The 26,797-nt window shown below is 34.8% G+C and overlaps 1 protein-coding gene across 2 annotated transcripts in view; it reads right to left on the reverse strand.

The window, feature by feature from the left end:
• Window positions 1-20,793, reverse strand: part of LOH1 (RNA-binding CRS1 / YhbY (CRM) domain protein) — a 35,158-nt gene extending 14,365 nt beyond the window's left edge. Inside the window, exons 1-3 of one of the 2 annotated variants that reach the window (XM_089981207.1) lie at window positions 20,681-20,793; window positions 20,378-20,581; window positions 16,545-16,844 (exon numbers count right to left, since the gene is read on the reverse strand). In XM_089981207.1, the coding sequence (XP_089837333.1) occupies window positions 16,545-16,844; window positions 20,378-20,581; window positions 20,681-20,767 (591 nt within the window). In that variant the 5' untranslated portion in view covers window positions 20,768-20,793. The remainder of the gene's footprint in view (window positions 1-16,544; window positions 16,845-20,377; window positions 20,582-20,680) is intronic. The other variant, XM_089981208.1, reaches the window with a different exon arrangement.
• Between the last annotated feature and the right edge of the window lie 6,004 nt (window positions 20,794-26,797).

The following is a 26,797-nucleotide window of genomic DNA, read 5'->3' on the forward strand; positions in this document are numbered from 1 at the left end:
GAACAGGTAAGAATGCATGAAATAATGCAGAATAGTAAATATGCATGATTCCAATGCACATGCATGAACAATTCATTAAGTTATTATTAGAGTTCTCTTTTGCATGCATATCCTTATTAAATGCACACAAGTTTAGTTTCACTTTTCATTAAAACTCGTGGATACTCAAAATTGTACCACAAATTCTCGAAGTTCAAGATAAGTTCTCAGTTGTAGCTTAACACACAAATTGTATTTTACTAGTGGGTTCCACACTTGTTCCTCGACTGATATCAGGAATCAACATCATCCATCGGAACATTATAAATCAACAGCTAATGTCGGGACACCCAAAGAAATCAACATCCACTGGTGTCACTTTCTTGTTATACCAATAACAACAGTTGTATCTACAACACCACTCCCATACAAAGTGGCAGAAAACTCCCTAAAACCGTGGCCGAGAGACGAACCACCATATCGATTTTAGGGGCACAATCGCACAAGGAGTTTTAGTATCCTCATTGTTTTCCAAAACCGCCATCAAGGATTTTCATACTGTAAAAGGGACATCTAAGAAAAAAATCATTAATTACACTGTTTATCTCTTTTATCTTTTTAACAATAATCAAATTCTTTACCAAAAGAATCATTTTGCAATTCAACATGCAAAACACACCATGAGACCTTGGTCCATTGCAATATTTAACAGTGCAAATTAATTCAGAAAGCCAATAATTTCAGAATAGATTTTGCAATGCATAAAACAAACCTTGGAGCAACACATGCTCTTAGCCCACATGGCCTATAGTGGTTCATATCTGACCACCGATGCATCTTATGCAAAAATCTTCAATGAACATGTAACCACACAATTATCCAAACATGTCCACAAATGCACATTCATTCACACACAATACGAATGTACATATAAAATCATTTACATATGCATATGAACACATGCTTGCAACATACACTTTGCTTTCATGATTCATCTCATACATATCATCGAAACAGGCACAAGATCATGTTGATGCAACATTAAACTAATTTCAAAATTCACGTGTTCATGATATGCACATCTATGCCAACATGGTATTCATTTTGATGAGCATACATAACCAATAAACATCTTTACCAATTTGGGCATGCTCAGGTAACAAAATATAATTACCGAGCCAAAGCTAAGCTGCCCCATAAACAGGACAGCATTAGCATACTATTGGCAGCATGTTTCTCATGCATAAACATACAACCAAATAGTGTTGGACAACAGACAATACTGCACAATTTTTTGTGCAGCACTGGTCTGCCTCACAACAGCCCACAAAACTCATAAATACACCACATTTAGCAGCATTATAACAGGCCAAATAACAGCCACAAGAACAAATAAATATTCAGCCTAATCATGATAGCATACAAAAAAATAAAAATTGTGTGACATAACGTTAGCATAGATAAAACTTAAAATTTCAAGGTTGTTTCGATGCCAGCCCATATATCAGCATCAAACAACTTCATGGCAGTCATATCATAGACAAAACCGAGCATGAGCAGCTTGCTCATGACCCTCACAGAGGTCAATTATGAGCTCGGTAATAAACAGCAGGTCATAAACAACCTTAACAACATTTTTGACCAAGCTAACATCAAATACAGTTATGACATAAAAGCAACTATGACAGCCTCAAAGCAGCCATTGTAAAAGTTAAGTATGCAGTCAAAGACAAGCTGCGTTATAAAGAGTTGTCGGCAGTTTCAAAACAGCATAAACAAACCGATCTTTAGCATGCATATTAATACCATTAACTGGTCTTGGTTTGCATAGCATCAAGGTATCTTTGTTTTGTAAACAAAACAGCGAGTCAAACTAGCGAAGTACATAACGACAATGTACCCCAACTATTGACAGACAGCTGGGCTTAAAAAGAGACTAATAATTGCCAATTAATTGCAATCGGCTAGACTTAAAAAGAGATTAATAATAGTCAATTAATTTCTGCACACATATATAAACTTTTAATGACAGTTTGCAACATAGTTAGTTTAAGAAACAACCATAAATTTCTGCGCACATATATAAACTTTTAATGATAGTTTGCAACATAGTTAGTTTCAGAAATTATTTTTATAACAGTCATAGATTTCTGCATATATATATATATATATATATATATATATAGAGAGAGAGAGAGAGAGAGACTTTTAATGACACTTTACAAAACATAAGCAGTAATATTTCTGCACATAAATAAACGTTATTTCATGACAGTTTACAGACATAAACAATGCTGGAAATTAGCCTTATATTACTGCCCACTATGACCAAAAATCAATTGCAGCCAACTGATTTTTAGCGTTATTAAAAGCGTAAAATAAATCAGATTTTGCATGCATACTTATACCAGCAACTATATAAAAAAAAAACATGCAGGGCTTAGGAATAGGTCTGGTTTTGGATCAGATCTGGTCCAAAACCAGACCTTGATGAAGTCAGTCCCACGTGTATATATATGATGGGCCTGCGGCAAGCCTGGTTTGGGTCAGCTACGATCCCAAACCATGGCTGCAACATATGGGGGCCGATTCCCATATATATATATATATATATATATATATATATATATATATATATATATATATATATATATATATATATATAAAGCAAGCTAATGCTATGAAATAAAAAAAAACAGATATATGAGCATGAAAATGATATCCGAATATGCATCCTTAACTAAAATTGATACATGATAAACAAAAACAGCATATGTATTAAATCTGATTATGATCCCTAATTAAAATCAATATATGATAAACAGATTCAAATCTGAATATGCATTCTTAATTAGAAACAATATATGATAAACGGAAACAGCATACATAATGAGAATCACACTTTAGGAAAGAGATAAATCTTTATATACATATACATATATATACTCGAAATCATGTATTTCAAGATATATATATATATATATATATATATATATATATATATATATTCGAATAAAAAACAAATTTCCCCCTTTCATTACTCTTTTAGTCTTTTTTTTTTTACCAAAAACATTACATAAACCTAATTTAGGCTATTTCTCCCCCATTCAAATCAAGAGAGGAATCCGTACCTTCGATCGAAGATGGAAAAAGACCGTAAAATAACATAGGATGATCGAAATAGAAGGAAGCCCTCTTCCTTCTTCATTCTTCTTTCCTTTCCCTTCTTTTTTTCTTTCTTTTTCCTTCTTCCTTCTCTCTCTCTCTAGAAAACGAAATCTAGAGAGAGGAGCGAGTTAGACACTTTATTAATTTTTTTTTTGTTCTAAAGAGAGGGTGACGTCCTTCTCGAGTTTCTCACCCATTTGGCTTAGAGATAGAGTTCTACCAGTGTAGAACTCTAACTCTAACCACTTATTTCCTTTTTAATTACTTTTTATCCATTTGGTATTTTATTTTATTTTACTATTTTACTTTAACCTCATTTGGGCTTTTGTAGAATCCCTACATAAGAGGTAGCTGCCTTATCCAAAAGAATTTTCAGAATAAATTAATTTTTAATATTTAATTAATTAATTATTATCAATTAAATAATAAATTTTCAGAAAGTTCTAGAGGGTATCTCACCCCTCTGAGAGTCTTTTTAACTTGAAAATTCACTCAATTAAACCTTTATATTGAATTCAAAACTTTAAATTTGTTGGAATTGGATTTTGGATTTAGATCTAAGACCCAGATCCATATCCAATACCCATATGGATCTCAGTCTGGACTAGATCCTAATTAATATGGGTCTTAGATTGAGTCCAGATCCAAATTAACTTGGGTCAAACAGATCGGATCCAATTCGATCCAATCCAGAACCGGTCACATAGAAGCGGGTTTTTTTTTTGAAAAAATGCAATTTTCGGGCCAACTGTAGCCCAAATTCAAAAAAATAAAATATCAATGTTTTTAGAATTTCGAGGCGCATCTAATGGTATATAACCTAAATTTTGCCTCTGAATTTTGCCTGAATTTAACCCAAATTTTGCTTGATTTTAAAGGTCAAAAATAAAAAGTTTTACATCTTAATTGGCTAGTTTAGGTCTTGTCAATGAGACCTTAACCAAACCCAGATTCAAGTGAAGCCACCTAAAATCGAGGATTTATCGATTCTACAACAGCCAATTTTTCTGAAATCTCAGAATTTAACATAGTATAAAAACACAATATATATATATATATACAACTTAACACTTACCCTTAAACTTACGGTGTAATATACCGAAAGTTTAAAAATATAACAAGAATCAATGGGAAGGATCCAAGTATTCAAATGTTTTCATTGGAAGACGCATCAGAGATTTTTGCAAAATACAAGTCTTTGAATGTCTTCATTGGTGATCGACCCCAAACGCCTTCTTCGGTTATCTCCATCTTCATTTTCTCACTCCATCACATTTTTAAGAACCTGCAAAGAGAACAAAATAAAGGTTCCAACTAAACAAAAGAAGATATCATAACCAAATAGTTTTATAGTTTCAAAACTAATAACACACAAAATAGAATTTTCAAACAAAGTAGCAAATAAATTATAAGATTTTTAGAAACATTAGTAACAATTCAAGCAAGATACACTAGGTAAGAGGAACATACCTCAAAGATCATTTTTATTTTAGACAATCATAAACCAAAAATCATCATATTTTTCAAGAAAACATAAATATTGATCATAAGAGAATTTGATCTCTAAAGGAGATAAAAATCATCAAGAAAAAATAAACAATTATGCATTAATAATATCCCAAAGTTTTAGAAAAACACTTCAAATAAAACAAATCATCAACAATATGCATATAAAGTATAACATTTCAAAAAGAACCCTCAACAAAAGAAAAGTGAATTAAATTTATGCATACAATAATATGAACAAGATAATCAATATGAAATATATATATCCAACATGCAATTAAAACATATTTAATGCATATAATAATGAAAGAAAGCAATCTCACAAATCACAACCCATTAGGATTTAAAAAAATATTAAAAGACAAGTATGAAAAACATGGATCAATCAACTATTACATTTTAGAAGCAATATTAACCACACAACTAATACATATATGAATGAACTATGCAATAGTTTAGATTCAATCAAAAAGTCACTTATGGACCAATTTTAAGAAAACCTTTTAAGAGATAACAACTTCCAACAAATATGAAGAAATTTAAAATCCTACATATATCAAGAAATGATATTTTGCAAATATCAACACATATGCAAAACATGCATTAAAAGAATTTTAATAACCATTTCTCATACAAGCAAAAATGATTAGAAAAAGTTTAGAAATTTTATGAAAAGATTTTAAAAAATCTCACATAACACAATGAATGATATTTGCAAATCTCAACAATAGTTTGACCACCACAAACAATTACCTAACTAGACCTCCAAACCTTAAAATTCAAATGTATCAGCTACTAGAACAAGAGTACAATCATAATGCCACTTATGGGATGAACAAATACACAAAAAGTGTGAACATCTCTTGTCTACATAAAATGATACTTAAATAAGAGACAAATCTCAATATTCAAGTGTATCAGCTACTAGAACAAGAGCATAATACAAACACACAAAAAGTATGAATAACCAATGGGTGCACATAACTCATCACAAAAAATAACATCTCTTGTCTATATAAAATAACACTTAAACAAGAGGCAAACCTCAATAGTCAAGTGTATCAGCTATTAGAACAAGAGCATAATAAAAACATTAAAAAAGTGTGAATAACCAAGGGGTGCACATAACTTACTATAAAAAATAACATCTCTTGTCTACATAAAATGACACTTAAATAAGAGAGCTTGTAATGAAAACAAACTAATGTCATCAAGAAGAATAAGGGTATCAATTTTAACAATCTTTCAAAACACCATGGTTTCAAAATAGATAGCGATCATAGATAAACATAATGATAAGCATTTATAATAACAATGAGCAAATAAACAAATGAGTGATACAACACACTCAGAACCAAAGATCAAATAACTGTCAGTTAGAGCCAAACTATTGTAATGAAATAAGCGGAAGAAACCAAGAATGCTAAAGCATTCACTATGTCCCACACGGACAAGTGCAACAAGCACAAGAGAGAAAATCCACTAAGGGATATACAAAGGGCCTTATAAAAAGGCTACATACATGAAAAATAATATCACTATTATTGAAGAGGAGCTCTCAAGAGCAATACAACATACATGGGGGGTTCCCCCTATTTATAAGAAAAGGAGACCAAAGGGGCTCCCAATAGAGTCGTTGGGAGCCCCCAACGACTCCATTGTGGGGCCCCTTTTCGGTATCCAAAAAATACAAATTTAAAAATAAAAATAAAAATAAAAAATAGTGAAATAAGAGAAACAAAATAAGTACCCCTATGGGGTACTTTGTGAAATGACCATAATACCCCTATCGGGTATTATGGTATTATTACATATGTTTTAACACCCCCCCTCAAACTTTACGGGGGAATGACCGAAAGTTTGCCAAGGAGGAACAAGAAGCGAGGAGCAGGCAGGGCTTTGGTGAAGAAATCGGCAAGTTGATATTCTGAAGTGACATATGGCAGTGTTACTGTCCCACGAAGATATTCATCACGTACATAATGACAGTCCATTTCAATATGTTTCGTCCTCTCATGGAAAGTGTGGTTGTTGGCAATGTAGATGGCACTTTTGTTGTCGCAACAAAGCTTCGAAGCCCCGGTAATTTCGACTCCCATATCTTGAAGAAGACTTCGAAGCCACACCAGCTCCATTGTAGTAGTTGTCATAGCCCTGTATTCTGCTTCAGTAGAAGACAATGAGACTTTCTGCTGTTTCTTGCACCTCCAAGCAATTAGCGAATCTCCTAGGAACACACAAAAGCCAGTAGTTGAGATTCGATCATTTGGGTTTCCTCTCCAGTCAGCATCAGTATAAGCTAGTAAATCTAAGGAAGAGATTGAGGATAGGAATAGCCCTTTAGTCAAAGTATTTTTAATATATCGAATGATCCGGAGCACAGCACTCATATGCACAGATGTAGGAGCATGCTGAAATTGGCTTGCAGAGTGCACAACATGAGCAATATCGGGCCTGGTGATAGTCAGATAGGTGAGAGAGCCTATGAGTTGCATGTAGGGCGTAAGATCATCCAGCAGAACTCCATCCTCCAGTCGTAGTTTAGCATTGATAACCTCGGGAGTCTCCACCTTTTTATCATCTGAAATCCCAGATTTGGAACATATGTCGGCAGCAAGCTTCATCTGTGACAATATATACCCTCGAGGAGAGTATGCAACTTCTATACCAAGAAAGTACCTGAGAAAACCCAGATCAGACATATCAAAATTATGTTTTAACATATTTTTAACTTTAAGAATACCGCTTTCATCATTGCCAGTGATGATCATATCATCAACATAAAGCAGAAGGATGATGATACTATTACCTGCATGTTTAACAAAAAGAGCAGTGTCAGTATAACATGAGCGAAATCCCAATTGTAACATGATAGCACTAAATCTATCATACCAAGCCTTAGGGACTTGTTTAAGACCATATAAGGCTTTTAATAACCGAAGGGTTTGACCTTGGTTAACACTGATTCCCGGTGGAGGGTCCATATATACTTCTTCATTCAACTGACCATTAAGAAAGGCATTTTTAACATCTAATTGGAATATAGGCCATTTCTTAGATGATGCTACCGCAATTAAAGTTCTAACGCTTGTCATGCGAGCCACGGGAGCAAAAGTCTCCTCATAATCGATGCCATATTCTTGTGAGTATCCCTTAGCAACTAATCTAGCTTTATAACGCTCTAGGGAACCATCACTTTTTGTTTTGACTTTGTAGACCCATCGACATCCTATAGCTTTCTTATTTGGAGGAAGGTGAACTATTTCCCAAGTTTTAGCTTTATTTAAAGCATCTAGTTCAACTTTCATTGCTTCAACCCAATGAGGTATACTTTTTGCTTGATTATAATGGGAGGGTTCATAGTAAGAATGCAAGGCTATTAGACAAGCTCTATATTTAGGTGAAAGAGTTTCATATGAGACAAACCTATTAGGTGGAATTGATTCTCTAGAAGAACGCCTAAGGGAGGTTTCTTCTAGGGGTTCATTAAGCCGCAAGAATTTTTCTAAAGCACTAATAGGTTGGGCTTCCTCACGCCGAGTGTATACTTGGAGATTGTCACCATTAGTTGGTGATACATCATTATCATGAGAATCATGAGTATTTTCTAAAATCTCCGGATGACTCAAAGAGTCATCATTTGAATCTTCTAAAAGATCATTGATAAACATATAATCAATTTCATTTGATTTTTCCGATATGTCAAATCCATTTTCATCTTCTAAAAAGGTTACATCTTTGGAGACAAATAACTTATTGTTTTTATGATCAAAGCATCTATAGCCTTTTTTATTTTCACCATATCCTAAAAATACACATTCTATTGCTTTAGGTGACAATTTATCTCTTTTATGTAAAAGAACAAAGCATTTACACCCAAAAATCCGAAGACGATTGTAGTCGGGTGTCATATTAAAAAGTTTTTCATAAGGAGAGATATTATTCAATTTTGAAGATGGCATCCTATTGATTAAATAGGTGGAGGTTAACACGGCTTCGGCCCAAAAATTTTTAGGAATATTTTTAGAAATGAGTAAGGATCTAGTGGTTTCCAAAATATGCCTATGTTTTCTTTCCGCTAGACCGTTTTGTTGAGGAGTTCTTGGGCAAGATTTTTGATGACAAATGCCATGTTGTTTTAGATATGATTGAAAATCATTTGATAAGTACTCTCCACCCGAATCGGATCTAAGAATGGATATTTGACTTTGAAATTGATTTTGAATTTTTGCATGGAATTCTTTAAAGAAGTTAAAAACTTCCGATTTAAAGTTAAGAAAATAAATCCATACATATCTAGTATAATCATCAATAAAAGTAACATAATATAAATAACCACCTTTAGATAGAACCGGAGATGGCCCCCAAACATCGGAATGCACCAATTCAAAAGGTCTTGTTGTCACAAAGGATCTAATAGGAAAAGGAGTAGACTTCATTTTGCCAAAAATGCAATCTTTGCAATTGATATCTTTTTCTTTACAAAACTTGTGTCCAAAAGGAAAAAGATACATTTTAGAGTAACTTGGATGTCCAAGCCTTTTATGCCAAGTTTCAATATTTTTGTCTTGAACATAAGTACAAAATGAGGTATTTGGAAGCATTAAATTATCCATAAAATAAAGGTCTCCCTTCCTATGGCCTTGCCCAATCCGCTTCCCGGACCGGAGATCCTGCACAAAGCACCCTTGGGATGAGAAAGATATTTCACATCCATGGTCGGCTATTTGAGAAACAGAAAAGAGGTTAAGATTTAATTTTGGAACTATTCTAACTTTTGGAACAAGGAAATTTTGAACATTTTTAGAATCAAGAGTTCCAACACCATTTATTTTGAGAAAAGTTCCATCGGCCGTAGAGACACAAGACATTTTTGAATTGGTGTGCACATTGGTTAATGCATTTTCATGAGGGGTCATGTGAAAAGAAGCTCTGGAATCTAAAATCCAAGAGTACGTACCGGGAGGTGATGATGAGGCAATGGCGGCACCGGAGGTGGAAGAAGTGACCTTTAAAATTTGTTGAAGAGCCAAGGAGATTTGTCCAAGAGTATCTTTGAGATCCCCGTTCTTGCCGTCATCTTCTTTGGTGGTGGATTCTTCAACGGAAGCCACCTTTGGCTTGAATGCTCCATTTAGCTTTGGGCAAACGGGTTTAATATGTCCCGGCTCATAACAATGGTGACATATAATCATTTTTCTTCCACCACTCCCTTGCTTACCAAAATGAGGTGGTTTGTATGTTTTAACATGATTGCCGGGTTTAGATACGGCAAGAACTTCCTCTATGCTTTTACCCATGCTATGCCTAGTCTCTTCTTGAGTAATCTCGGCAATAGCTTCTTCTAAGAGAGGAAACGTGGATCTATGGAGAAGTGAGGATCTCACTTGTTCAAATTCGGGACGAAGCCCAAATAAAAATTGAAACAATCTATCTTGTTCCATTTGTTTTTGTCTTAGAACCACATCCTCCATAGATACCCATTTAGGCTCTAAAAGAGCCAATTCATCCCACAAAGGATTTAGAGCACTATAGTAATCTTGTATGCTCATGTCACCTTGTTTTGTGATTCTTACTTTTTCTTGCAAGAAATAAGCTCTTGCAAGATCCTTTTGGGTAAACATACCCTTCATAAAAAACCAAGCTTCATTTGCCCGGCGGAATTTTGCAATATTTGCACATACCTTAAGTTCGACATTATTCATAAACCATGCTAGGATTTTTGCATGGTTGCTCTCCCAATCTTCCATTTGATGATTATAATCTTCAATGGCCTTGAGACGAGCATCGCCTTCAAGTGCTTTCTCTTGATCTCCTTCCATCTTTGTGAGCTTAAGTTGGGGTTCCGGAACGGTTCCCATTACATAACCCCAAAGCTTCTTGCCTTTGAGATTATTCTCCATTGCGGATGCCCACATCATGTAATTTTTTCCATTGAGTTTGAATGATAGATCGATCTTGACTTCCATTGCTACACAATGAAGATGTGAGAAAGAAAGGAAGTAGAGAGAGACAAGATTTTACCTTTAGTAGATCTTATGGCTCTGATACCATGTAATGAAATAAGCGGAAGAAACCAAGAATGCTAAAGCATTCACTATGTCCCACACGGACAAGTGCAACAAGCACAAGAGAGAAAATCCACTAAGGGATATACAAAGGGCCTTATAAAAAGGCTACACACATGAAAAATAATATCACTATTATTGAAGAGGAGCTCTCAAGAGCAATACAACATACATGGGGGGTTCCCCCTATTTATAAGAAAAGGAGACCAAAGGGGCTCCCAATAGAGTCGTTGGGAGCCCCCAACGACTCCATTGTGGGGCCCCTTTTCGGTATCCAAAAAATACAAATTTAAAAATAAAAAGAAAAAGAAAAAATAGTGAAATAAGAGAAACAAAATAAGTACCCCTATGGGGTACTTTGTGAAATGACCATAATACCCCTATCGGGTATTATGGTATTATTACATATGTTTTAACAACTATAAGCTGACAATCTATACTGACAAAAAACCGAGGTGCACACAACTCACACCAACAAACAATTCTAATTCAACAAAAGCAACATGGATCCAAAGGTCAATCAACTATCAATCAGACTAAAGACAAGTAACAACACATCACTCATAACATCACTCATAACCCTTGAGAATCTAGACTGATAGAATAACATGACGTGCAGACATAACTCACTTCAATGGCTAACCTTGAACCAATAACAACAAGGCCAAAAAGAAATGATCCATCATATAAGATTTTGCGATGGACAAAACAAATGTCTTAAGGTAATATGAGATAACAAAAATCAATTTTCAAATAAGTGAGTTCATATATAAGAACCTGATTTGAAAAACAAAGTTTTAAATCAAAACCAATAAAGGTAGATGGAATATGATGCAATCATATGCAAAACAAGATGACAAGTCACAAGTTTCATGAACCTTGTATAAGCAAAGGCAATCTAGATCACATCAATAACAATGAGCATGGCCAATATAAGCAAGCTACATAGAGAAATAGCTTAATCTAGATTAAAAAACCAAGAACCATTATGAGACAACAATGGCATATAACATTAAAAAAAGGGCCAAAACACATATAAAGATTCTCAAGGAATCATATAGAAAATCAAGAGTATACTCAAGTAAAACTAATGATGGATACTCACAAAGAGATCAAAATTCGTGTATATGCAATAATCTAATATCTTTAAAACAACATATCCTATACAAAAGTTATGAAGAAACACATAAGATGTGCATAGGAACATGATTTTACATAAGATACTAACATACCTAAAATATATTTTGAATTATCATGCTTACACAAGAGCCAATAAAACAATAGCGCACTTAAACAAAAAGAGATTTTAAGAGAAAACTCTAATTTCAATTTAATTTGAGAACACGTCTAATTTTTCAACCCAAAATACCAAAAACAATTTTGAAATGGCACATAAAACATGCATAGACATATATCCACGATACACAAATATAAAAATGATATGCCAATAGAGCAATCTCATGAAAGCACATAAAACATCCATGGCATGACTAATGAACTTAAAATCATGATGACTCAAGATATAAAACATACAAAAATTTAAAAATTCTTAAGGAGCATATCTCAATGAAAGCACCACATAAAATTCAAAGAACATGCTTTGACAAGTCACCAATAATCATTATGGTGTTCAAGAAACCCAATATTGAATGAACATGTACACGAAATCATAAAATTATGTATTTTTTGTATTAAAAATAATAATAACATGGAGAACTTACAATAAGGAGCTCAAGAATAGACTACTTATGAGTTAATGTAAAAAAAAAGCACAAGAGCCATTAAAAATAATATTTTATTAAAAGACATTTCGCAAAATTCTAATTCCAACTTATTTAAAAAAAAAACACATTTTACATACCCAGAAATAACCATAATATTTTAAACAAATTTTAAAAATAGATATATTATAAATACATTTTAAAAATTAAACAAAAGATACATACCAAAATACGAGAGCCTCAAGTCCAAGCCATATATATCAATCCAAAATTTTCTTTCGAAGCACGAACCCGAACAAGATACCAATATCAAGAATCCCTCGCTCTGGTACCATGTCATGAAATATGCGAAAAAACAAAAACAAGAGTCTCAAAGGGAATACAATAACATAAACACAATCTGCACATGCACAAGTCCACCATGGGACAATACAAAGTGCCAACATCGCAATACAAACAGCCACTAAGAGCAATACCATGAATTAAAGCACAAAAACAAGAATAAAATAAATAACATTTTATTCATAATATACTCACAAAATGAGTTAGAATGTTTTAGAAGAGCATTAAGGAATGAAAGGGGACAAAACCCTTATTTATACACATAAGAGAGAGAGAAAGAGAGAGATCAAACTCCCAAGGATCGCATTTATGATCATTGGAGAGCTCCAATGAATCTATGGTCAAAAAAGACCATAGAGCCCATGCTCTAAAAGGGAAAAGACAAAAAAGGAAAAATAATAAAAATAGGAGAAAAACTGTTCCTAATGAACAGTCCCTATTACATGAGTAAAATGATGAAAATACCTTTAGATAGTATTACCTATTACATCATTATAAATAAGATATATATATATACAATATAAAACATATATACATATATATATATATACATATACAACTTAACATTCTTTTTCATTACATTAGCTTCTTGTACTTTTCAATAATGATGCAAAGGGGACAAGGTTAGGTTTTGGACCCCTCGTGGTCACGTTCTTCATGATTTCAGGAAGTCTTTTCCCTTCTGAAAGTGTCTTTGTTTTGACACAACAAACATTCAAGCAAGCATTAAGCTCACATGCTCAAGCTTGTTAAGGGAGAAGTACCTCTAGATCTTCATCAAGGGGAAAGCAGCCAGTTAGTTTGAGTTAGTCAAGTCACTTCCTACCTTTATAAGGTTAACATCTGTGATAAATATGCTAAGTTACAGTGCACACCAAGATGGAGGATGTCAAGGGGGAACTATGGAAGGGGTCTAAGGTCTAATTGCTATTAGGCCTAGATAAAAAGGGAAACCCTCATGAGGCTCAAGTAGACAAGTCAGTTTATAACTATGCCAAACAATATTCTGACCTTACTTGATATAAGCTAGAACTAGAGCCTAAACATAGAGTAAACGAGGGACAAGCTTACAGACATACCTTACTAACAAAATAGACAATATGAAAATGAGTAGAGCTATAAAAGGACAAAGCACCCATGTCACAACTGTGTTGGTACGGGTGCAACACTTGGACACAACTTCCTTAGTGTCAGGTGCAGTCAACCATACCAGAGACCACTTCTATCTGAAATTGAACTCTTTTAACCCTAACCAAGTCTAGGTTTATCTATATTATATACATACATACACACACAAATACATATATACCTTTGCCTCAGTCGTAAGTTGTAGCAAACGTAGATAAGGTCATTGAGTTTTTTGTGCTCCAATCTATTTTTTATTTTGGTATGAATTTGCTTAAAGACACTCCAGTTTCTCTCGCATCCACTTGTACTATATGTTTGTCTAAGAATGTGAATAACAAAAGCTCTCAAATTTAAAATATCACTTTCAAACCTGGCTCACCACATGTCTGAAAAAAAAAAGAAAAAAAAAATCCATAAGACGATAACAAATATACAATCATATAAAACACCGTAACTAAATAACAATTTAAAATTAAAATTAAAATATACAAAATAAATTACCTAGATACATCGTGACACAATTTTGCACTGATGCAGGTCTCTCAATATCATACAATGCATTATCATAAGTTTTTCATTTCCTTATGAATTTGATCTTGAATGCTATAATCAGGGTTCAACCTTTTGATGCAATCCAAAAGTCCCTAATTGACTTTCCTGTTTATTTTAAATGTACAAGATTATCTAAATACAAGATTTAAATAATATGTTGCAGCATGAAGTTGCCCAGTTCACCTATGATCAATGATGCTCCATATATAAGTACACCTTTTTTTTTCAAATTATCTCTAATGACCTCTTTTGCCTCATCTATGGCCTCATAGAGATAACCCACAGTTGGTTTGTCTTCACTGTCAACCAATTGAAGCACCTTCACCAAAGGTATAGTTATTACAACGACTTCACGCATGAATCCCAAAATTCACTTTTGAATAAAATATCTATAATTTTTTGGGGTTTTCTTTTTTTGTGCATGAGATATGCATTAGAATCATATGATAAAAATATTTTTTTTAGTGCAGCTCTATTCTTTACTAGACTTTATACTATAAAAAATGTGTAAAAATATAGTAATTGCACTAGGAATCAACTCATCACCACCAATGTATTTTCTCATTAGGCTCAAAACCCAGGCATGATTGTAAATAAATTTAGTAATTTCTTGACAACATTCAATTGTCTAATGTACCTCATCCATGTTGTTGATGTCTTTAAGCATGAGGTTTATGCAATAGGCAACACACGACATCCAAAAGAATGACTCAAAATTTTCTATCAATTCTTTACTTGCTGCCCTATAATTTGTTGCATTGTTAGTAATGAACTATACAATGTTTTGAGGTTGAACCTCTTCCATAACTTGGTAAAAAACCCTTAACAATATATTTGTTGTCTTTGGCATATTAAACAAATCAATTGATTTAAAAAACATAGTTCCTTTAAGGCAATAAACAAGAAAAATTATCAAGGTCCTTAACTTTTTGTTTGTCCTCCCATCTGCCATGATGCTATACTCAGTTTCTCTCCATGACTGCCTTATCTCATCACAATATGCCTTCATTTTTTTATATAAGCATCTAAAACTTTCTCTCTCAAAGCATGATATGAAGGCATTTTATATCCAGTTGTGATACTGGTCATGACATCTGCCATGGCCTGAAAATGAAAAGAATTTGTCGTATTTAAAGGAATATAGGCATCATAGAACCATCTCTCAACCGTGACATCCACCTGCTCGACTGAATGTTAAGGAGTCATCACAGTACGAATGTCGGGTTGTGCCTCAGGAGCAGTCCTACGAGGGAAAAAGCTCTTAATAGAGCCTCTAGCTCTAGCTCCTGGTCCTCCCCTCGAAGAACTCCTTCATCCTCTTCTTTTTGTGCCTGCGTCGGCAGCTGCGACACTACTACTGGCACCAGCCACACCTTTTTCCTTCGCTATAGAACTTCCTATTTCTGATCTTATGCTATAGGATCAGAAGTAGGGAGCTTATCTTCGTAATAGACATCCTTGCAGGGCTTCGCATACTTCATTTCTTCTTCATTCATCTATCTTTCTTATCTTTTTTTCTTTTAAATCATAAATATGACCGTTGGGAGCTCCCCACAGCTCTATTTTGGGAGCTCCCTTCTCTTATATGCTATATATAGGGAACTCTTTGTCCCTATTCCTCAATGCTTCTCTTAAGCATTTAATGAGCAATAAAATACATATTTTTATGTTGATGTGTTGATCTTCTTGACTTTTTGAAGTCTTGTATGCACTTCGTGCTTGTGTAGTACCTTAGTGCTTTGTATATTATCCCATATTGGGCTTGTAATAGTGCATGTGCACTTTGTTTTATATTTCTGCATACTTTATTTCACATGTGAGTATTACATGATTTATTTTTTATGTTCATTTTATTCTAACACATAATAAAGTTTAAATCACTAGGCCGAACAAGTGAATTTGATTTCACAATTTCCATAGATGGATAATAAGACACAACAAAGACAAAATGGAATCATAACAAGATACAAACAGTATTAACATTTTCAATATCGATGACCATTTTATGTCTTCAACCTGTAGATATGCAGCTTAGAGCCTTTTCATATTGGAAAAAGGTTGCTAGCAATAAAATATTTACCTTCTTCAATTTATACAAAATCTTCTCTTCATGTGTCATCCTCTCATACTCCTTTTTCTTTTGCCACCGAAATAACTTTAGCCACTTTATCATTGCCCTTTTCCCCTTTGGTTTCTTTCTCTTCAACTTGACTTCCAGCTTACCCTCCTTCCCTACTTTACTGATTGGAGCATTTTCTGAATTTGGCTCTTCAAGTGCTGCAGAAAGAACCTGGTTTGTGTGAATCCAGTGGTGAGCTACCAGAAGAGATGCCTGTACATCTGTGTGAAACCCATAACTGGGCATGTAACTGGAGATCTTCTGCACACCATCAGAAATATTCTGCAACATAAGAAATTTCTATACAGCTCATAGTGAATAGAAAATCTATATAACAGTCAATGTGACAAATACCGCGGTATTTATGAAAATATCATGAGAAATTACCTAAAAGTTTTAAACAGTAATTTCTCACAATATTTTCAAAATATCGTGAATTTTTCGTAAAAACTTAAATATCGCATTTTAAATGCAATATTTATGTTTTTAAAGGCTATTTATCATAAAAAATCATGTGTTTTTATTTTCTAAATATTTTTTATGTATATCTTGATAAAAATCTATTTTCTAAAAAATTTTATTTGTTTATTATTGCTGATATTTTGCCAAAAAACACGAGATTTTTCAAAAAAAATCTATTTCTTGCAAGTTTTTGGCTGCCAATATTTTACCCTTGGTTTAAACTTTTGTCACTATGATAACAGCTAACTGTCATCACTAACCGTCCCACTGAAACATGTTCAAATTATAAAGAAAAGGGGCAAAATGAAGGACCAAAATTTGCAAGATTTCAGACAGTGGCATGTTCACACATCTAAAGTGAAAATATGAAGGTAATCAGAGAACACCTGAGTTAGAGAATGCATGAATCTGTCCACGACATAATCATGACTAAGAAGTTGGAGATAAAATTCATGTTAGAAGGAAGCAGCATAAAATATGTCCAATGACTCCACAAACTCAAAATAATGATCGCACTTGCTACTAATATTTTGGGGAGTATTGAGAGAAAAAAGAAATATCATTGACAATGAAAAAGTAGGAAAACTTAGCTAGAGTTTGACTAGGTTGGCTCAACATATTAGAGGCATGCAGAACTGCAGCCAGATTGATCCTCATAGCAAGATACTACATTGACACAAAGAGCAGGAAGAGAAATTAAAAAGTTCAATTAAAATAAGTCAACTAAAGTTTCCTTCTTATAGGAACCACAGTTCTTTAATTGTGTAAATATGTTACTTTTGGATGAAGTATGCTTCTCACAACATGCGAAGAAAGCTTTGGAAGTTCCCAGTTCTGTCTTCAGAAGCAGTGTTTAGATAAATGAGCTTTCAAGGATATGTAGAAGCTTTTACCAACCACGGTATCTCCCCATTATGACATTATCAAACCTACACTTCTTTCTGTTCTTTGTAGTTTCTTGGGCACCATCATATTTCAGTGCTCAAGACTAAGAGAAAAAACCTGTCAACCATGGCATGTCAACTTCTAAGAAATGATGATGACAAATGTACCAGGAATTTAGATTAACAATAAATAACTGGTGATCAACAAGAGTTTTCAACTGTATCAGATCAACAAGTTTTCAACTGTCTATTTTCTCTACCTAATCTCCACATCACTTCTCCTGATTTTTCATAGGCTGATAAGACCAACTTCAGTCATAGGCGCCTCAAAATATATTTCATTCTCTTTCTCAAATATTTTCTATGGACTTCGTCCAATAGCTAAATCATATAATTTTTCAATGAAATTCTATGGATCCTCAGGATCAACCTTACAATAGTTCTTCACATATTATAACATAAAGTGCATAATTCAATAGACTCATACATATGTGAACCTAATTGGAAAGTTAAAAGGCAGCACATATATTGGATCTACATTATGGAGATGATATCAAGGTCCAAGAAACAAACTGCTTGTTCATGAGCATGATTCCATTTATTGCTTTCTTCTCCCAAATCCTACAATCTATGAAGCCTATTTGTAGTGTTAGAAAGACCTACCAGGCATCAATGGAGTCTCACGGTTTTGGTCCTTCCACATTTCTCACACCTATCAGAGTAATTCTTACAAAGATGATCTGATTAAGTCCTAGCAGTACAAATGTCAACAACCACAATATTCGCCTGCTCGACGAAATGCACTCTTGAGAAAATCGCAAAACCATCTCCCTTGCACAGGGATCAACCCTCAAATCGCTCTCACGGCTCCTAGGGTGCGTGGGTTCCCCTTTAATGACCTCTACACAAATGAGAAAGTCAGCCCTCAAGAGGTATTTAAAACCCAAAAAGTAAAAAAGTAACTTTTCATTTTTTTAAAGTGCACCGAAGGTGTATCGTACAATATGGGTAGATATAAGGGTGTATCGTATGATACACCCGATACGGATACGATACACACTCGTATCGCGATATGAGTGTATATCATATCGGTTTTTTCCAAAGTTACGATATGTATCGTACGATACTTACAACACTGCTTTAAGGGGTTTTAGTCATTTTAATAAGGTTTAATCCATCTAATGTTAAATACAACTAGTTTAATGTTAGATTAACTCATTTATTTAAGAAAAGTGGTAGTTGCCTAGTACTTTTTGAGCCTATCGCCAGCCTACCACCAGTGAATAGGTTTTTGGATTGTTTTTTGCAAATCTGACCCTTCAGATGTGTTCGGCATGGTCGATTTGCTAGAAAATGACACTTGGATCGTGTTTTTTGATGAAAAAAAGATGATTTTTAAATCTTATTAAAACCTAACTGTGTGTCGGAATCAGACGATCCAAGAGTCGATTCCTCTAAAATCAAGCATGTAGATCACATTTGTCTGGTCAAATTTTAGAAAAAATCCTTTCAAAGCCTGGTAGGCTGGCGGTAGGCTCAAAAACTGTTAGGCAGCTACCACCTACTATATATATACATATACACGGGCCACGGGACGGCCCGTGGCCCAGGCCGGGCCAAAAGCCCGCTTTTGGCCAGGTCAGGCCTAATTTATAGGCCCAAGCCCGGCCAACCCAGCCCAGCCCCCACCACTACCCGCATCATGCTCATGCCATTTATCAGAACTTCAGCTCGCACCTCTGTTAATATCAGTCAGTTCAACTGAATTTCCACCGCATATGTACCCAACATAAATAAGTTTCTGTGGCACTTAAAAAAAAATCTTTGCTTTTGTGTACCTTCAAGCATAATTCAAGATGTGGTTTCATAAGTCCACTCAATCATGCATTTTCAAGCACCATCAGGTACAGTATCACAAGATACATCATTTAGAACTACCGTTTTGTCAAACACTTAGTGAACGAACATGATGCTTCTATAAGCAGCAACAAGTAGACATTAGTGAGGTGTAAGAAAATGCCCATAAGCGGACGCCATTCTCAAAATAGATACAGCTAATCAAATTCAAACACAAATGCAAAAAGTTTGAGACAACTGAAGAGTATCGTTGAAACCAGATATTCAGTTTGACATTGGTCACATGAGAAAATTCTTCTTGGGTTCTAATCTGATCCCATACCCGCATGAATCATCTTGTGGAACCAATGTATGTATCACCAAAATGGCACTAAATACAGCGACAGCTGAGGCCAAAAAAATGTACAATGGGTATCACTCAAGCCCCAATAAAAATACAACGGATCCAAAAAGCAGGAAGAACGCTAGAAACTCGAAAGAAAAGAAGAATCACCAAGAAAATGAATGGAAACCAACGAATTCAAACCACTGAAGTAAGAAAACTATATCCTTCTACAAAGAAAACGAATGAAAAAAACGAATTCGAACTACCCAAATGAGAATTTCACAGCATTGCATTAGCGCACCTTCATCCTCCGTTCCTCCTCCACAAGTCCACGACTTTCCCTCCCTCCCATCGTCGACCATCCAACCCAAACAGCACAATTCGAAGAATAACAGCTCATGGGCATCACCACCAACGACCATTTCCATGATTTTGATTGAAGAATCGATGAAGATTGAACCAATAAAGACCTGACGTCCAAACAAAGAAGAAAAGACTCACGTATATCGAAAGAAGAAGATGATGGGGTGTTCCAAAGAGAAGGGTAGATGAAAATGGTGAGGGAATACCCGCAATGAAGCGATGAATCCGCTGCAGAGGAGTGAGAGAGAAGGGAGGAAAGCGTCGATAAAGGGTGAACCAGACGGTTTCGGCATGCACCCATCCTACGGTGAAGCTGGTCTGGTCTGGTGGTGCTTCTCTTGTGTTATATCGGGTGCGATTGGTTTGGTTAAGGGCTCAGCTTGGACCGTATCACCTTGACCCGGTTGCGGCCCGAGCTCGGCTCGTGCCTTAAAAGGAGCCGAGCTTGTACTAGCTCTCAGGTTTGGACCGAGCAATCCAACGTAGAGCTCCAATAAGGCTAGGTTAAGTTTTTCCGGGCATTTCGGATATGACCCATCTCGCCCTACTTACTTACCCCTTTCTCGCTCTCTCTTTCTCTTTGTTTTTTTCCACTCCCAGAAGAGGAAGATGAAGATGAAGAACAAGGAGAAAAAAGAGGAGAAAGGAAGAAGAAGAAAAATAAAATTTGGAAGAGTTGTGGCGAGAACTCTCCAGTTTATTAACGGTGAGGACAATGCTAAAGATTTGATAGAATTGATAGAATTATTGTAAAGAAGGCTAAACTACATTGCACGTTGTTTAGCTAAACTATCGAAGGGGGCATTCGCAAATCTTGAAAGGATCACCTCCCATATTGGTTCTCCCACGAGTGTTATATAATTCTTACTGTTTACTTTTATACTTGTGAAATAAAATCTAGTAGGGGTCTGCCTAACCCCAACTTGCCTTTAGAAAAAAAAAATAGTTATCGAGTAATCATAAGGGAGACCGACAACCCCTTGAATCGCTGAGGCAAAGGGCAACTCGACCTACCCACGACGTCCGTCAGACGGTGGAGGGTCAGGTTTCCTGGGTGAAAAAACAAGGGACTTACGACAGGTGGCATGGTTGCCAACGTGGCAAAGGGAATCAGCTGACTTGCCTTGGGCCCTGATATTCTGTGCACGACTAACTGTAGATTCTAATTCTGATCGTGACTTTGTATTTTGTTATATATTTATATGTTTATTTCTTGCTTCTATTTTATTCACAGGCTTAGTATACAAGCATGGTGCACTTTTGTTTCTAAGATTCATCTTTTCAGTAATTGTTTTTTTTGTTAGCTGATATGGTTTATATGCATGATTTTTTTTTTACTCTTATAAGCTTTTAAATAAAAATCTCTACTCCTAGAATGTTGTAATTATGTGATTGTATTTGAATTTTGTGTTTATTTGCACCTAAATGTATGTGAATACTATTTTTTTTGCAGGGTTGAATGCACGTAAATACAAGGTTGAATATTGAATATGTGAATGTTGTTGTAGAGGGTTGAATATATGTGAATGTCATGTTAATGTATGCGAATATTGTTGTATTTTTTGCACGATCGAATATGTGAATGTTGGAGTTATAGAGGGTTTGATGAAGATAAATGTATGTGTAAATATTGTGTTTTTGACAGGGTTGAATATGTGAATATTGAAGCTATGAAGGGTTAGAGAAAGATAAATGTATATGAATGTATGTTTAGATATGTTTTTTGCCGGGTTAAATATGTGAAATGTTAAAGTTATGGAGGGTCGAAGGAATATAAAATACATGTATAAATATTTTTTTTGAAAGATTAAATACGTGAATGTTGGAGTTATTAATGATTGAATGTACATGAATGTCGTATTTATGCAACGTTGAATGTATATGAATGTTATGAATATATAAGGTTGAATATGTGAATGTTATGTTTATATATGATTGAATATGTGAATATTGGAGTTATGGAGGGTTGAATGTATATGAATGTTGTGTTCATGCAGCGTTTAATATGTATGAATGTATGTGAATGTTGTGCATAAATAGGGTTGAATATGTGAAATGTTATGCTTATGCAAAGATGAATATATGAATGTTGGTGCTATTGAGGGTTGTGTGTATGAGAATGTTGTGCATATACATGTGAATATTATGTTTATGCAGGGTTGAATAATGTATATGAATGTATGCTTATGCAAGAAAAAATATATTAATAAATGTTATTATATTTTTAATATTTATTAATATATTGCCCCAAAATCTCTAGCATCTCTGATTCTTTTTATTCAACTGACATATGTCAATCATGATGCTATGAAGTATGGAGACCGACATCTCTCGATCCTTCTTCACGGACATGGTCTCCATTCCCTTGGCCCCAAAATCTCCTCCTTCGTGATGCCATGTTCTCCGTATAGCTTTCTCTCTATTTTTTGTGCATCAGTGGTTGAAAACCATGATACCCATCTTTGAATTCCTTCTCTTCATTCGATTTTGTGTCTCTCTTTTTGTGGGTTGTATTTTTTTTCATTATTTTTGTTGCCCTTTGGGGCTTCGGTAGGTTGAAATCAAGGAGCTAGATCACTGAGAGCCTCATCGTTGGTGGCTCGTAACTGTCTCATCCTCCACCGACGACAAAGCTCTTGGTGGGGAGCTGGGGAGTGTATGGTTAAATCAATATTTTCTCTTGGTAAGAAACATTCCTCCACCCTCCAAGTGGAAGAATGTTTTCTATCAAAATTTGCACTTTTTAGAAAAAATCTCTCATACAGAAATTATCTCTTGTTTGAAATGGTAAAAAAATTTATACTTCTTTAAAAAAATATTGTATACGAAAAAACATGTTTCCAAAAATTCTTCGCAATTTATAAAATCCTTTAAATAGACAATATCGCAAGTTTTTATTTTTTCTTGATGCTTTTAACCTCGCAGGTGCAAATTTTCAATTTTCACACGTCATGATGCTAAAATAATACACCCATGAAACTCATCAACAAAATCACATCTAAGGTTGCAATTTTTCAAAAAAGATTGTGAAATTCCAAACAATTTGTGAAACTCGTGACGAGTTTCATGCGATCACCTGCAAAAATCATAAAATTTGTAGAAGCTCAATAATTGCGAAATTACAAACGAGTATCACATAAAGTATTGTGAATTATTTTTTCTTGAGAAATTTCATACTAGCATAGTATAAAAGCAAAGCTAGGGTTTTATAAAATCTTGAGTTTTTATGGTCTCCAACCAATGGGAACTTATAGCTATTTTTCTAGATCCAAGCATCAGCGGTGAGAAGTTCGTTATCACTTCATTGATGAAAAATCATTGATGATTAGTATCAGCTGTGAGAAAATTGGCATTGCTTCATTGATAAAAAATCATTGATGACGAGTTTTTTCGATAAGGGCATCTTATGGTATGGGTGGCATTGAAAATAAAATTTGTAATCTGTTCTCATCATAAAGAACACGAACGATGATGATGTATCTCTCCATCAATACAAAGTTGACGTATCTCACAATTAGCATTTGATCATGTGATATGGGTGGGATATGCAATATTCTTGAGGCTTTTGCTTTAATGAACTGTGAGTTTTTTTGATAAGCACATCTTATGGTATGTGTGGGATATGAAACCAAAAGTTTGTTATCATCTCAAAACTCATTTTCATCATGAATGATGATGATGTATAATTGATGGTGGGCCTCCACTCTAATGAAGTATGATAGCTGGATAGGTGTGTTTTCTCTCCATCAATACAAAGTTGATGTACAATCAACGTTCAATCATATGGTATAGGTGAGATAAAAAAATTAGGAGAGCAACACAGAGTGTAGTGTTTTCTCTTCATCAAAGATGTAGTGATATATAATATTCTTGAGGCCCAAGATATAGAGATACATCTGCACGTACTTTGTTTTCTCTCATCAAAGAGGCAGTGAGAAGCATTATTCTTGTAACACCCCAATTTTTAAATCCCCAAAATGGTAGAAATATTTTTTTAAAATACTTTTAAATACTTTAACAAAATAGCAGCAGAAAAATCTATCGAGTCTAAAACTTTGCGTGCTACTTCTTATATACATTCATAACCATACAACCATGGAATTGAAAATTCAAACATTCATAACTTAAATAAAATGTTCATAATTGTCCAAAATTAAATACAATATCCAATTAACAAATTAATTAAAATATCAGAGTTTGAGCAATTAAAATTGCACTCAAGCTAAAACGTCAGAGGTTTGGGAAAGGTATGGCTCGGTCCCCGTCGTAACCTCCTACCATCACATGTAAGTCTATTCACTTCCTGAAAAACATTAAAATCAAAGGGTCAGACATACAATGTCTCAGTAGGGTAGAGCTATACTAAACAAGTAAAGCAAAAATATGAAAGCAGAAATTGCATCTAACTTTTTATACACTAAATTAAATTAAATCTAAAATAATTTAACATGCATTTCAATAATTCAAGTAAGCATACTGTTTGCAAAAATATCAAATATGCATCATTCATTTCAACTTAAGCAAGTAAAATGCATAAACAATTAAAAATGTATGTACTTACCCATGCAGAAGCCATTCATATGTATAAATTGATTCTTATCTTTAATTACATTTTCTTTATTATATAATGTATGCTATGCTTAGCTAATGTGCATACATTTAAGTTTCACTTCTTAGCTCCGTGGGTACAAACACAGGCAGACACCTGGCTCAGGGCCATGGCGCAAGCAGTGTTTTCATAGAGGGGTGGCTTTAGCTTGTCCGAGCACCTTTCACCAGTCCCGAGTGAAAGACGACAAAAGTAAGAGAGACTTCCAACACCATCATCCCGATGCATCAAAATTTTACTCATGAGTTTCTTCCCCCCTACGCTGCATGTAAGGCCCATAAATTTTAGGATAAAATTCAATACATGATGGAATTTTTAGCATACATAAGTATACACTACTTCTTAGAATAAATATATATAGCCATATTAGTCGAGTCTCTGAATTTTTATTTAAACACTTAAACACATTGCATTTTAGGCATTTTAACAAGAAATGAGGTTTTAAGAAAATGCTTGAGTCTTTGCGTGAATTTAGAAAGTTTCTTTCAAAGAAAACATGACCTATGTGTAATTTAAAAAAAAAAATACTTGGGTTTTAAGGGAAACAGGACTTAAGTGGAAAATTTTGGCAAAATAAAAACTAAACAAAAAAGGGTTTTAGAATTTTAATTAAAATGATAGAATAGAGTCCAACATCTCCTATTTGGGTAAGGGCGCACTCTAGAGTGAAGCCCATGCCACTTTGGTTGACAAGACTCCAAAAAAAAAGAAAGAAAGAAGGGGCATGCGTGAATAGTGCCCTAAAAGGGCATGTGGGCTGTAGAAAGAATTATTTTCAAACATGCCACCGCCTAGAAGGGTGTGGCACTTGAGTGGATGGACCCTGGTTGTTCATCTTGTCAGAGTAATCTCCACCATTGAATTTTGAAAACCCTAGCCTATTTAAAAATTTTGAGAAGGGGAAGAGAGAGAGAAAAACCCTAGTCAATTCTCTCTCTCTCTCTCTCCCTCTCTTTCTGTCCCAACGACCCTACCATTCTCCTTTGCACCCAACATCTCCATTTTGCTAACGTGTAAGGTTGGGTACCACTTGGGACTCCCCTCTAACGTCTAAGCAAGAGGAGAACGATGTTTTGTAGCATCCACTCCGAAAAATCACATTTGCTATGGTGAGATTTTTTTTTCCTAATCTAAGCTTTTGAAGAAGGTGCAATTTTTCTCTCATGACGCCACTCTCCCACATGCATTTTCTACAATGCATGGAGATTGGGCTGATTAGAAACCCTAAATGGGGTATAGAATAGTCCACTTCGCATGCTCACCCACGCACAACATTTTATCTTGTGAGACTTGTTGTTTCCTCTGTGTGTGCAGGTCTGAACCACCAAGATTGGGACTCCCCCGTTACCGCAGCTGGAGCAGAAAACCTCACCGTTGGTGGGTCGGTCTGTTGCAGTTGGCCGCCCATCTTATCTTTTTTTTATTTTTTTTAAGTTTCTTTTTTTTAGTTTACCTCCTTGGCATTGGGCAGGCCTCGGCGTGCGGGCAAGACGGCTCAAGCAACCCTTGCCACACCTTGTAGGTGTCATTCACAGTCAAACCGTAGCATGCTGCAGTCGGATTGTTATGGCTACATGCTACTGCCGAACTAGACCAAGTCTGGACCTGCAGATTGTACCAGACCAAGGCGATTATCCCTTTTCTTGTTATGTTGTAGCTCAGTTGAGCTAGGACCAGCAGGCCCTGGTACAGACCAGGCATGTGTTTTACCCAG

The sequence above is a fragment of the Nuphar pumila genome, chromosome 11 (genome assembly GCF_984573655.1).
Source record: "Nuphar pumila chromosome 11, dmNupPumi1.hap1.1, whole genome shotgun sequence".
Lineage (NCBI taxonomy): Eukaryota > Viridiplantae > Streptophyta > Magnoliopsida > Nymphaeales > Nymphaeaceae > Nuphar > Nuphar pumila.